Genomic DNA, 14,318 nt, shown 5'->3' on the forward strand with positions numbered 1-14,318 from the left:
ACTGCCTGGCCTAATCCACTTGATGTAGGGTGACCATATGTCCTCCCCCCCCGACGTGTCCCTTCTTTTGGATCTACAAAAATGCACCGGTCCAGGATTTCTAAGCTCTCATTGAGGTCACAGCAGTGTTTGCCATTTTTTAATTTGGTATAAAAATGACTTTAGAAATTATGTAGTGGTAAAAGTTTTTTTTTTGCTTTTAAAATTCAAGCAATTTTACAATTCTAGCTCCGTTGACGACAGGGTTGCAAGTTCGATACTCAGGCTCAGCAAGCTGCCACTGTTGGACTCATGAGCAAGGGCCTTCATCCTCTCTGCTCCCTGGGAGCCGCAGCAATGGCTGCCCACTGCTCTGGGCACATGTGCTCACATCACTGTGTGTGTTTACTGCACGGATGAGTAAAAGGGGCAGTGGTGGCTCAGCGGTTAGAGCGCCGGGATATTGATAACAGGGTTGTGGGTTTGATTCCCGGGCTTGGCAAGCTGCCACTGTTGGGCCCTTGAGCAAGGCCCTTTACCCTTTCTGCTCCCCGGGCGCTGGAGTTGGCTGCCCACCGCTCTGGGTGTGTGTGTACTCACTGCCCCTAGTTCACTAGTGTGTGTGTGTGTTCACTACCACAGATGGGTTAAATGCGGAGGAGACATTTTTTTATGCACAAATACGTGCACCTTTACCTTACCTTTAAAAGGCAGAGGCCAAATTCAATGTGTCCAACATTAATGGTGAATATGGTCATCTTGCCTTTTCTTGAAAGGACATTATTTGGCCACCCTCACACACACACACACACAGCCACTGCCCTACACCTTAGGCCTCCTTTAAACTCACCGGGCCACAGCATCCTAACAACGGTCGATACCAGTGTGCCTCCAGTGTCGTCTCTTCAAAACCAAAGCATGGTCACCCTACTTGATACATGCATAAACCCACTGGTCACTGCTGCTCGTTTCTCGAGACTCAAGCTGCCTTACTTTAAGATTTAACCAGCATTTCCAATGTCCAGATAAAACCAGTCGGGAACATCACTGGTTAGCAGCTGGTCTTAATCAGAGCACTACTGACCATTCTTTTTAATGGGCTGATGCTGGTGGGATATGTGTAGCTATATATTGGGACTAGATCTGCTTGGACCAGCATTAGAAGGTTACACAGTAAGATAAGTCAGATATTTTAGGAAAAGTTAAAGCCCAAATATTCTGATTTCCCTTCTTAAACACACCAGCTTTAACTTGTAGGTTTTAAATAAGGGTCAGCTGAAGTGTTCGAGCATGGAAATCTCAACCCAAACCGTGCTGGACACCAGATCTCCAGGAGAGGTTTCATCACCTGCTTTGTATGAAGCCCATCCACCTGCTTGAGCACCAGTCGGAAAGCCTGGCTCGGCCCTGTTGCTGCTAGGCGGGAGGTCTGGCTGTGAGGGGGGACCACCCGCTTCTCCCTGGAGCTGCGCGTCCACTCAGACATTTTCCAGCTCCACAGTCTGACAGCGGTGATTTCCAGTTGTCCCTAAACAACAAGCATGCGTTCATCCATAACTTTAGGCTCCCAGGTACTCGTGTCAGACATGGCCAGCGTGAAGCGCTAACGGTAACCCACGTTAAAACCACGGACAGCTCAGAAACGCTCATCCGAGCTTCACAAACATGCAGTTAGTTCTCTAATACTTCCAGAGTTTTCTGATTTTTATACAGAAAGCTGTAGCACTAACTTGACTTGACCTCCTGCTGAAGTTCTCAATCCCTGCTTCCCACTCACTGCTCTTTTGTCGCTAAGCTAGCACTAGCTAAGCTCCCCCATTGCTGGTCTGCTAGCAGCGCCCTCTTAACGTTGTTTACATGGCTTATATTGCGCGATACTCAAAAGGCATAAGCACATGAACAGCCCCTCTTCTCTACTTTAATATCAAGCCACAAATAATAAAATTACGCCAGAAAAACACGCTAGAAAGCTCTCCATCCCGCGAACAGCCTGGCCATGTTGTTTACTACGGGAGCTTGGCAGCTGTTACCAGGGTGACCAGACCGGAGCGGCGCGGTGCATCGCCCTCTTGTGTGGAGGCGGTGTACTAGTGTTTGTCCAAATGTTTGTGGACACCCCTTCAAATGAATGCATTCAGCACTGAGATGTATCCTCCGGGAGGACAATGGTCCATCCAATAGTTTTGGGATGATTTGGGCAATTGGGATGAGGTAGGGTGGAGGTTTGTCGCTGAATGCAATCAAATCCTCATTGCAATGCTTCAAAATCTAGTGGAAAGCCTTAGAACCTAGTAGAAGCAGCAGGTGTCTCAATACGTTTGTCCATTTGGTGAGTTTGCCATAAAAGTAAAGATCTGTCCTGACTCTGGTCACATTCAAATTAATTTTATGTTTGGATTGGGAAAAAACTGAGGTTCAATGGTTTTAAAAGTAGCAGCTGGCTTTCTGAAAGCATCTGAGCACCAAGATGAACCTTACAGGGTCGAGCACTGAAGATTCGCCTGTGAAATGTTAAGCTGTACCATGACTGCAAAGTGCCCAGGCGCTGAGACCGCAATGCAGCCTTAAACCATGATGCTCCCTCCACCATGCTTCACAGCTAGGACAAAGGTTTTGTAGTTGGTGTGCAGTGGTGCCTCAGCGGTTATAGAGCTCCGAGCTCTTGGTGACAAGGTTATTGGTTCGGCAAGTTGCCACTGTTGGTCCCTTGAGCAAGGCCCCCTGGACGCCGCAGCAATGGCTGCCCACTGCTCTGAGTACTTGTACTACGTGGATAGAAACAGTTAATGCAATCTTCATGGGCTTTACAGTTCACAGTTAGTGCATAAGGATTGCATAAGCTCAACACATATATATATATATAACCAATCTCTAACGAAATGGAAAAACTGACCAGTTTTAAGCAAGAAAACCAAAAGAGGAAGGAAATCAAAGACACACACTCACTCCCACACACTGCGTCCACAGAAGAGCCTGCTTCCCACTGAGTAAGTACATATACTTTTAACACGCTTTCTCCACAAGTGTTTGTAATATAACTTTGAAATATATAATGTAGTATTGGATTTAATACACAGAATCACATGACCCATAACATAGCTCAACAATGTGATTGAAATATGATTTATAAACAGAATCCCTCAGCTTTACACCAGAGTGATTTGGTGTCTTAACAGATATTGGACATCATAACAGAAATCATAAATCATAAATCATAAAATCATAAACTTTAAAGATGTTTGACATCATTTTTGTGTGTAGATTACACCTCAGAAGCAAGAGCAAATGTATCCACAAGTTACCAGCATCCTGCACCTGATGTTACTGATATATACTCAAGGTACTATATTTCATTTGTATCTCAGTAGTTTTTGTTTTTAAAACATTATATAATGTTAAAATAAACATAAATAAACATTCTTAGAACAGCTTGTGTGTTTTAGGATGTTCTTTCATCAACAGCTCATCTAATTTACTTTTATGATGGATTATATATATATATATATATATATATATATATATATATATATATATATATATATATATATATATATGTATGTGTGTGACTGTTGGGAGTGTGTAATACATAAACAATTTAATGTAATATAACACTTTTCCACTTTCCACATCTGAGCATGTTGTACTTCTATAATTCCAGACTGTAGTCCATCTGTTTCTCTGTATGCTTCATTAGCCTCCTTTCACCCTGCTCCTCAATTGTCACATTTAAATGTTATTATTTATCCGTGTTCCACTGATTGATATTCTGAACCTTTAGTAATTCTGTATTTTAGGCCTTTAGCTTGTTTGTTTTTCCTTCTGCCTCACTCAGCAATTCAATGCTTAACACCCCTAACACATACTGTGCATTGGAAAAATTGCCCTTCTAACTGTCTCCAACAGCGTAACAGCACAAACCCATTCATTGCGGCTTTTCTTGGATGTGTGTGTGTGGTTATTGCAGGATCCCGGAGTCAAGCATTATGGACAGTGAGATGTAATGAGGAAAGCATCTGTGCTTTGAGAGAATCTGTGGTGGTTCTCGCGTGCTCTTACTCAGACAGCAACATTCGAAGTGTGATGTGGTTCAGCCCCAAACAAAGAGCTAAATGGAGGAGTGAGGAACTTCCAGAAGATCTGGTTTTAGACTCAGACTATGCTGGTCGGGTGGATTATATAAAGACGACAAACTCCACGTGTCATCTGAGAATAAGAGATCTGAAAGAGAAAGACTCTGGAGAATATCGCCTCATGGCTATTACTGCAAATGGAGGGATACATGTCAGCTCCACAGCAGTGAACCTGACAATCACAGGTAATTTCTGTGGATTATAGGATGATAGATAGGATGATATGGTGGATTAGTTACAGTATGGTACCACAAGTTCTCAATATACATGATCATTTGCCTATTTGCTGTGCTTATTTAGTCTACACTGGAGTTACAAGGCTTACTGTGCCAACTGCACACCTAAACCATCACACACTTGCCTCAAAATGTTGAGGAGTTCTCAAAAAGCCTCAAAAAGCCGTTTGACTGTGTGATATATCATCTGTGTAAAAAGCACAACAGCACAGACCAATTTCAAGTCATAAAGTCATCAACCACATCTAGACACATTTGCATTTTCAACTAGATTCTACTGTATTTCCATTCAGATATAGAGGTGAAGACACATCATGGTACAGTGGAGCAACAGCCAGTAAGCCTTATCTGCAACACGTCCTGCAAACTGAACATGTACTGGAGCATGTGGTATAACAATGGACAACGCGTACAAGTCACATCATACCAGAATGCTGAGCCTCTAGTCTTGTCCAGCAACAAATCAGGGAGCTACTACTGCTCGCTTAAAGACCATAGGAAAACGATCTATTCCGCAGCAGTGTGTAAGTGTGACTTCCATTCATTATGACTTTGCCATGACAGTGGACAATAGAAAGCCTTTCTTTCTGTGCTAAATAAATCAGTTAAAAATTAGGCTAATTACTACTACTATTACTACTACTACTAACTAACAGCTTACTGTGGGCACTGCCAATATCAATAATCAATGATACTGGCAGTGGCCACAGTAAGCTGTTACTTATCACTGATTGTTGATATCGTCAGTTGCCACAGCAGCCTGTTAATTATCAGTTATATTAACATGGCTATATCAATAATCAATGATTTTACCTTTCTGAGTTTAAATCAAGTCCACACTGAAACTCATGTTTTAAGTGTGGTCTGTCTAAAACCAATTCAAACTGGGGAAATGGGGCTTCTGATCCAACCATTGTTCCCATCATCTGGAAACTGTAATACTGGTGTTGCCATAGCCATCTGTGACCAGGAGTCCAATAGAGCATAAGAGAGCTCTCTGAGTGGTAGGATGTCCCCCCAATAACTCAACACAATGCTAGCCATGGCAGTTAGCCATCTTCTCCAAGTGCATTCAGCTATTCAATGGCAAGCGAGTTCAATTTAAACGTTTTGGAGAAAGCACATGCTAGCTTTAACCTTTACAGTGCTGGTAGCATTGTGTGATAGGGAGGGGACCTAGGTTGTAGGTGGGGATTGGAAATGAAGAGAAAATCTGAGGGATTTTTTTATATTTAAGCAGCCACATTTACACATTTACACATTTACATTATTTTACATATTGCCACTGCCTCCACCGTTTGCTGTTTTTCACTTTGACATAATTTGAATATGGTATTTAATAAGAGAACCAATACAAATGCCTCAGAATTGCTTGGAAAACATTTTTTTAAACATTGATTTCCATTGAAGGTTAATATTTTTTTTCCTTATCCTATAAAGTTGGACACATGGGTATTTGTGTGATATGCATTTGAACAAATAAGTAGCAAAATATGTTTCAATGATTACTGAATATGTTCATATGCCTCTTGCAGGTGTTTGGGCTAACAACTGTTTAAATGTGACCTACACAGACAGAAGTATCTGTGCTTTGGAGGGCTCATCTGTGACCATACCCTGCACCTATTCCTATCCCAGTGATCGAACACTCAATGAAACCTACTGGTCTTATAATACGAATGACCTGAGAAAGATGAAGCATTTTGCAGGTCGTGTGGAGTATGCTGGGCGTGAAAACAAGAACTGCACTCTGAGACTGACCGACCTAAAACAGAGCGATTCTGGAAATTATCACTTCAGTTTCACCACTAATGCAGCTTCAGAAGTTTTCAGTGGTTCATCTGAAGTCCAGCTGACTGTCGCAAGTAAATAGCATCACACAATCCACTACAGTTCTGGGTGAACAAATGCATTATTGTAACTGTAAAACTGAATTTACACACAGAAAAAAGGATGTCTAAATTACACACTTGCATAGTTAATAAGCCTTGGAGGCAATCTTGGTAACTTTGTATGAATTTTTCATTGAACAGTCACTATAAATTAGCCTGAAATGTCTGAGTGTGACTTTGTGTGACTTTGTAGGTGTGGACGGTAGAGTGAGTGCGGCTACAGTATCCGGACAGACAGTAATATTGAGCTGTAAGACCACCTGCACTCTCACTGACGATACCACTTATATCTGGTACAAGAACAGACAAACCATAACTAACAAAGTCACCAAATACAACAAGCTATACCTGGACCTACCCAGTTACAAGGAGACCGACGACTACACATGTGCTGTGAGAGGTAATAAAACATTTGTCACTTCAGCTTATTTTTGCAGCCATGGCGGCTGCTGGTCTTTCAAAGAGGGGAAAGCTCATTGTCGGCTTACATCATAAAATTTGTCAATTTACTTTAAAATAGCCTGTGATCCTATCATACCAAGTAGGCATCTTTTTCAGGGACTTGACCAGTGTCCTCTCAATGGCCAGCAGAGCTAGGCTGCTTGGACTGCCTTGGCCCATTGTGTTGCGGGTGTAAGACTTAAGCCTTTTTAAACAGGAGTAGTAGAGAACACCCATGGCCCTCGGCTGGATGATATTCAAAATTCAAAACCCTTTGGTTTCATAACAAAACCCCTGCCCCAATCCAATGTGTCATCATCCAGTATCTTATCTGCAATGAAGTTTTAAAAAGTCTGCAGGAGGCCATCATAGTTGTTTGCCACAGTGCTCACTATCCGTGATGTGAAATCCCATTGCGTAGGAGCGTTTCTGGGCAACCTTGAACAGCCTGCAGACTCAAGAAAAGGTATCCTCTTTATGGATTTGAAGGAAAATGTGTCAAACCCAGAGAGTGATGCAAAAAATGTTCTGCGCTCAGACAAACCAGATTATGTCTTTGTGTATAGCAATGCACAAACATTGAACTGGGGGCAATTGCCTCCACACCATTAAGGACTGAAGCCATGACAGCAACCCCATCATATGTCTGTGCCACAAGATTTGGATAGAATGAGAATTAATAAAAAACACAGCTGATGACTGGAATTGTGTGGCCAGGACAGAGTCATATTTAGATTACATTTACATTCATGGCATTTAGCAGACACTCTTATCCAGAGCGACTTACAAGGTTACTCATATTACAGGGGTGGGACAATGTAGTGTTAGGAGTCTTGCCCAATGACTCTTATTGGTGTAGCGCAGCACAGTAACCCAGACCAGGAATCAAACCCTGGTTTCCCACATGGTGTTATTGTAACACAATGGTAGGTGGTGGTGTTATCTGTTGCGCCACACCAACCATTTAGATAATGTTTCTGTGAACTCCCTGTAATTCCCCTTGTTGGACGAATAACTATGCTCATATCAATGGTATCAATGATAACTCCTGCCGGCCAAGCAAGGAAGTCACATCAATAAGGTGGTTTTGCATGTTTAAGCCTGACCTTGCCCAGGCAACTTAACATTTTATATGCCCTGTCAAAGTTAGACAGACCCCCAAAACCCAATTTTGACCAGACAAGACATAATTCCCTGAGATGATTTCATCAAGAGGCATGGCCACCAGTATATTTTCTTTGTCACAGCGCTTCCAGTCAGCCATCTAACTTTGTCATACCAGGAGAGCTGAAAAGACTGGTTACCTTTCTCTACTTTTTGCACCAAATCAATCTTAGGTGTTGATCTGCACTGCTGTTTAATTCTAACTTTCTCATCATAAGGAAGACTATCAAATGGCTTTGCCAAAATCAGGTCGACAATAATAGTATAACCCCCAGAGACGGTCAGCGTTTATCCAATGACCGTCCATGCAATTCCTGTAACATCAATGCATTTGCCCGTAAAAGCTGAGCGTCTATTCACTTCAACAAGCAAATGCATTGACAACTGTACATATCTGGCCATTTCATTTTTTTACATTTTAGGGTAAACTGAGCTTCTCTTGCAGTCTTAGAATAACTGCCACTGTTTTACAGTGAACTTCATTAAATAAATAAATTCTTACATTTTCACAATCATCACTTGCATAAACTCAACATCAGGGTTAGAATTTCTTTGTAGTTCATCTTGAAGTTAATGTCTTTTTACTGGCCGTGTGTGCACTTCAAATGTTAATCCTAAATGCGTGGCTATGAATCACTATGGCATGTTGTGTAGTCACAGGAACTCAGTGATTCATTTAGTTTTGCAGAAACAAACAAACAAGTAGAAAGTCAATGTTGTGCTGGTTACAGTCACACTGCTGTCTAGGACTTGAGTAAGCTCAATGATTTCTTACAACCAAAACTGTATCCTTTCTTATAATATTTATATTGGTGTGTTTCCCCACATTTAGTCTTGATAAGTCTTTTAATAAAATATTTGCTGTCATGCTTTAGGGTCTAGTTGTTGACAGTGAGGTAATGTATGTATCACTCTGTAAAAGGTGTTAAGGGAGATGAAGGTGCAGCAGGTGACTGGTGGGCTCATCCTACAATTTGGGGAGCAGCAGGAGTGATGGCTCTGCTCCTCGTTTCTCTTTCTGCTGTTCTGTACAACAGGTGAGCAATGAAGAATTCTAAATCCAACCCGGTACCTAAAAATAAACGTGAGCCCCTCCCCTTCAATCTTTAGGGACTCATTGACTCATCAGGCGCTTCATAATCTGGCCAGATGTGTTCAAGTACAGAAAAACAAACCACAAGGTCTTAAAATAGGCTCTCTGGAATAGAGATTGGGATCTACATAACTAAATGTATCATCATGAGGAAAATAATCTGTTTGTCACATCTGTGCACACAAGCAATTACCACAGTCTATTTCGAAATGAGTGTCTTTGGGAAACCAACTGCATGGCACAGATGTGGCAAAGAGAACAGATGGAAATACACTGGAAAAATACTTTAACTTACAATATTGTCTGTATATAGTCTCCGTCATCTTCAAACTGGCAACTTAAAAAAAGGAGAAGGAAAAAAAACTCTTAACTATCAATGGAAGACAATGTAAAATGATTTTATAGACTCAGTGTAAAGAACCATCAGATTAATTTTATGTCAAAGCGAAAAACTAGCAATAATGAAGATAAAGTTTTTGCATGAAAGTGACAATATGACATGCTGTAAATACTAATCCAAAGCTCACTAATGTGGGAAACTCTGGTCCTGTTGAGCTGTCAGAGTGAGCTATCATGTATGTACCATATGTATATGTAGATGTAGAGCTGTAGTTTAAATAAATCAGAGGGTTGGCATTTTCGACAGGCTAAAACCACCAGATCAAAAAAAGATCCCAGCAGAAATATAGATAGGGTATTTGGATATAGTTGAAAACACTATCTGCGTAAAGATAAGGTCATTTATTGTATTTTTTTTTATTTAAATAATTTAAACATTTGTAACACTCAAGCAAATAACAGTAAGCTCAATTCGTTTAATGCACCCACAGGAGAATAAAAAAGACGGGATTCAGCCTTTTTGATCGATCCTCCAAACATCTTAAAGAAGCTCCACATCCAGACCCACCCAAAGCTCCATTCACCCCCAGAGACGGTCAGCGTTTATCCAATGACCGTCCATGCAATTCCTGTAACATGAAAAAAGGAAACATTATGTGCAGTGCCGCTTAGTAGCATATATGGATGGATAGCACAAGTCGTCAGAACACCAGATTACTGCACAGTTTTGTGTTTTTTCCACTCAGGCACACCTATATTCCAAGTTAAGTAGATGTTTCAGAGCAGGGGAAATCACAAAACCAACTCTGCTGGACTCCAGCCCTCAGTTCCCCACCCCTGTGCTTCATATGTCATTGTTCACAACAAAGCTTAGACTTGACTTTCAGTTTGTACATGAAATATTAAGCCATCACATTTTCACAAAAAGAAAGCCACCTATTGCCATTTTATGCATTATTTTTTTATGATTTTTTATTAATGGGTGAATTTTCTACTGAAAAAGCAAGAAAACAAATGGGCAAGGTCTTGGTTTTGAACTTAGTGACTTGTTTTATTGCAAGTGCAGGTGGAAGAGAGGAGCAGAGGCAGAATCACGCTCTCAGGTAATGACCATCTCACTTCCATCACTTCATCTATTGTCAACATGCTTGTGCAAAGATAAACAGTGAGTGGTGATGGATTTGATGTTTTTCAGAGTTGTCCACGTTCTGAAGAGAACACATACGCTGCCCTTACCACTGTGACTACTCCCACATACTACCATATTCTGAGAGTAAGTGTGCTGTGTGCATGTATGGTTGAGCATGTGTGTTAGCCCAGGGGGTAAAACTTTCATTTATTGTGTTTCTCCCCTCCCTACAAGACTGCTCCAACCAACAACATATACACCACCCTGAACCCTGAACCAGCCAATGATACTGTAAGTACCCACGTCTGAGTCTGACATATACACAGAGTTTATCCAGAACAACTGATTAATCTCAACGCTGATCATTCTCAACACAGCAGTAACAACAACATGCGAGCATCATGGTAGTGTTTCTGGCACTGATGCAAGGGCATCAGACAGCAGCAGCATTCTGAGGCATTCAGACAATGTATTTTCTAATTGCTTCCAGCGTCTTTTCTTTCTGTAATTCAATGCACACCTCAACAAGAAAATCTGCAATCAGTTGCAGTTGAATCACTGAAAATGAAATTAGGAATCGGTTGTACTAAAATACCCCAGTTCTGAAAAGTGATTTGAGTATTGTTTGAAATCCTTTAAAAAGTTATTTAAAGCCTTTTTAAATGAACTTTTTTTTAAAGAAGTGATCTGAATCTCTCTGAAGTAAATCAAACCCCATGGCAAGTGAAACAAATTATTCTGGGTTTTATTATTCTGTTTTGTTGTTTTTTTTAAGTAATTTGAAGCTTTCAGAAGTGAATTGAAACAGTGATTCCCAAGTGAATTAAGCGAATCAAACCTTTTGGAGTGATTTGTAGTAAGTGATTTGAATTTATTTGAAAAGTGATTCGAATCTCGTGAAAGTGAATCAAAGTCTTTGAAAAAGTATTCAAACCCCATGGAAAGTGAATCAAACTAAAATAATCAAACTTTTTTTTTAAGTGATTCAAATCTCTCTTTAAATAATGTGATTCAAATCTCTCTTTTAATAATGTGATTCAAATCTCACTTTGAATAATGTGATTCAAATCTCTCTTTAAATAATGTGATTCAAATCTCTCTTTGAATAATGTGATTCAAATCTCTCTTTAAATAATGTGATTCAAATCTCTCTTTAAATAATGTGATTTAAATCTCTCTTTGAATAATGTGATTCAAATCTCTCTTTAAATAATGTGATTCAAATCTCTTTTTAAATTATGTGATTCAAATCTCTCTTTGAATAATGTGATTCAAATCTCTCTTTGAATAATGTGATTCAAATCTCTCTTTGAATTATGTGAGTCCAATCTTTTTGTACTATTTGATTCAAATGATTTCCAAAATGTGAACCTTTAAAAAAATGATTCAGACCCTTATAAAAGTAAACCCTTTTGAAAAGCAATTGACATATTTTGGGGAAAACAGTATTAAATATAAATATAAAATACGGCAGTGGTGAAGTAGATGTTTTGTTGTCATGCGATTTTATCATGATAAACTAGGGCTGGCCAATATGGCATAAATCTTTCATGGTAGATTATTTTTATTCAGCATTCGCACTGGGATCTTTTACACTTAACTGGAAGCTGTACAAAACAAAACACAGCTGGTCAGAGCTTTTAAACTTCACAACCACACACAGACAAAACCCTACATCACCCGTCCACACAGTCTGGACTTCAGGGCAGTTCAGTGTAACTCTACTCGGTCCAGTCAGGAGAACTCCTCTGATTATGAGGCACTGCTCAAGGGTTTTAGCTAGTCAACATCTGATGACCATGGACATGCCTGAAGTCAGCTTCTTCTTCACCAGCCTCTTACTGGAAGTTACAGCCCCACCTTAAATGGTCCAGTAGTTGCAGCCGGTACAGCTGCACCTATTAAGGGAAAAGCATTTAACGAGTGTGGATATGAAGTTGATTCATGTTATTGGACTGAGAAATACTGCTAGTGCTGGTCGGAAGACCCTTCTTCCCACGTTCAAGGACAATGGCGGCTAATGTAATGTTAATAGTTTGCTATGAATGCAGGACGATACATAGCTCCCACAGCAAGTTAAACCGCACACAGATTACAGATTAAACTAATGTGCACAAACAGCCATCAACAGCATCCACACTGTTAAAAATATAGAATTACTCGGAAATCAAAATTATTATTATTATATTAAATTCTTATTTTTTCCTTTGGTAATGGTATAAATTAGATGAAGAATCATACGTCAATTATATTATATTTAATGCTGAAAATATCTAATTGACACGTTTCTGTGAGTAAGATTAAAAGGAAACTGTGGGATGTGGGACTGTGGGTCAGTAGTTGGCAGCGTGGAACCAGGTATCAAATCCTTCAGAACACAGAACCATTTATTAATACAGCTGGTTTAACTGTGTTAGTGCTTTGATAAGCTTCATAATGGCCACTGACATCCACTATTTAAAAAAAATCTGGTTATGTGTCTCTTACTGTGCCTCTACAAATTGTCCACATTGTTTCCTCGAAGCGGGAAGAAACCGAGGCCACAGCCAGGTGAGGAGAAATAGAGGAGGTGGGTGTGGCGCTCTCCTCGTGGGCGTGGCACTGCTCTATGCAGATGCTTGTCAATCAAAGATTACAACTGAGACTTTCTCCAACACTGAGCCAGGACTACATGGAGCCCGTAAAATATCAAGGTAGAAAAATGATATTGAGATACTTTAGCGGGCGATCCTTGAATGTAATAAACCATTCCTTCAGATTATTATATAAAAACGACTGATTACTCTGATTAAAACAGGGGGATTAATTTGTTAAATTAATGGAATGATTTAAGTTTACAAATATTTGTTTTTCTGCCTTGATTTGTATGTATTTTTGAATGGAGGTTAACACAAACCCTTTTCTTTTACACGCAACATACTTCAACAAACATATTTCTTTGGGATTTGTATCTTTACTATGAATTTAAAATCATACAAAAAACTTCCTGACTTCCAAATTAAGCCACCAATCTTAAAAAAATATATACATTTTCATTTAAATACAAAACAACTAACAATTAATACGTGCTTGCTTTCTGCTGTGTCTTTAGGGTGTGTACACAGAACTGCAAAAAGGAGCTCCAGAGGCAGAGTATGAGACCCTGCAGAGAAAACTCCCAACAGAGGCTGACACAAAACCAGGTGTCATGGAGTAGCTGCTTTGAATTCTCCATGAAACAGCTTGGTGATTTGTTCCACTGATAACTGTAAGGGGATCTATTTCTGCCACTAAACAGTGACCTTTCAGGAGACATGTCTCGCTGGTGATCAGGTGGACAATATCCACCCTAAAACCCAGTGACATGTTTGTGTTGTAATGTATGTGAAAAGCTTATCATGGCGGATAATATTATTTTAATCTTGTGATATCCTTTTCATATATTGTGTTTGTTTGATTTTTTCTAATCTGTAACTACAATCTGTATCTTTAGCACTTTCACATTTATATGGAACTTGGTAGAAGGTTAACTTGCTTTAAAGCAGAGAGATGCATTCTGTCTAATTTTTGGTATTAACAGACAGTTAATAAAAACTAATATTGTGTTAACTTCAGTTCTGAGTGAATGTCAAACTGATGACCTTTTACTGAGATTTTGACTATTGTCATTAAAACAATTTCATAGACCTTTTTAAATCATTGTATTTAGTCTAAAATAAATGTTGGTTTTAGGTCTAAACAAGGAGCTGTTGCATTGTAAAACAGGTCAAAATGCCTCATTGGAGTCAATACAGGAATCACGAGAGCACAGTCTACTCACTAACAAGGCCTCAGTGTGCCGCTACTCAAATGCTCATAGTCTATACAAGGTCACCAAACACAACAGACTTGCCATAACTGATCCAAAACATGTGCTAGCACGCTAAGACGACACCT

At 39.8% G+C, this 14,318-nt stretch overlaps 2 protein-coding genes across 4 annotated transcripts in view; one reads left to right on the plus strand and one right to left on the minus strand.

Moving 5' to 3' along the window:
• Positions 1-1,990, minus strand: part of nphp4 (nephronophthisis 4) — a 207,082-nt gene extending 205,092 nt beyond the window's left edge. For both annotated transcript variants that reach the window (XM_072681571.1, XM_072681570.1), the window contains exon 1: positions 1,328-1,990. In XM_072681571.1, coding sequence (XP_072537672.1) covers positions 1,328-1,465 — 138 coding nt within the window. In that variant the 5' untranslated portion in view covers positions 1,466-1,990. The remainder of the gene's footprint in view (positions 1-1,327) is intronic.
• Positions 1,991-2,933: 943 nt separating this feature from the next.
• On the plus strand, positions 2,934-14,056 carry LOC140556788 (uncharacterized). 2 transcript variants are annotated; one of them, XM_072680857.1, is made up of 11 exons: positions 2,934-2,966; positions 3,241-3,319; positions 3,944-4,294; positions 4,639-4,869; positions 5,881-6,210; positions 6,431-6,637; positions 8,765-8,879; positions 10,341-10,377; positions 10,470-10,547; positions 10,638-10,694; positions 13,495-14,056. In XM_072680857.1, the coding sequence occupies exons 2-11, from the start codon at positions 3,265-3,267 to the stop codon at positions 13,597-13,599; spliced, it is 1,566 nt and encodes a 521-aa protein (XP_072536958.1). In that variant the 5' UTR covers positions 2,934-2,966; positions 3,241-3,264; the 3' UTR covers positions 13,600-14,056. The 2 variants fall into 2 exon arrangements, with proteins under 2 accessions (XP_072536958.1, XP_072536959.1); XM_072680858.1 differs by having other exon boundaries at positions 5,920-6,210.
• Positions 14,057-14,318: the final 262 nt, after the last annotated feature.

Source organism: Salminus brasiliensis, chromosome 6 (genome assembly GCF_030463535.1).
Source record: "Salminus brasiliensis chromosome 6, fSalBra1.hap2, whole genome shotgun sequence".
NCBI classification, from domain to species: domain Eukaryota; kingdom Metazoa; phylum Chordata; class Actinopteri; order Characiformes; family Bryconidae; genus Salminus; species Salminus brasiliensis.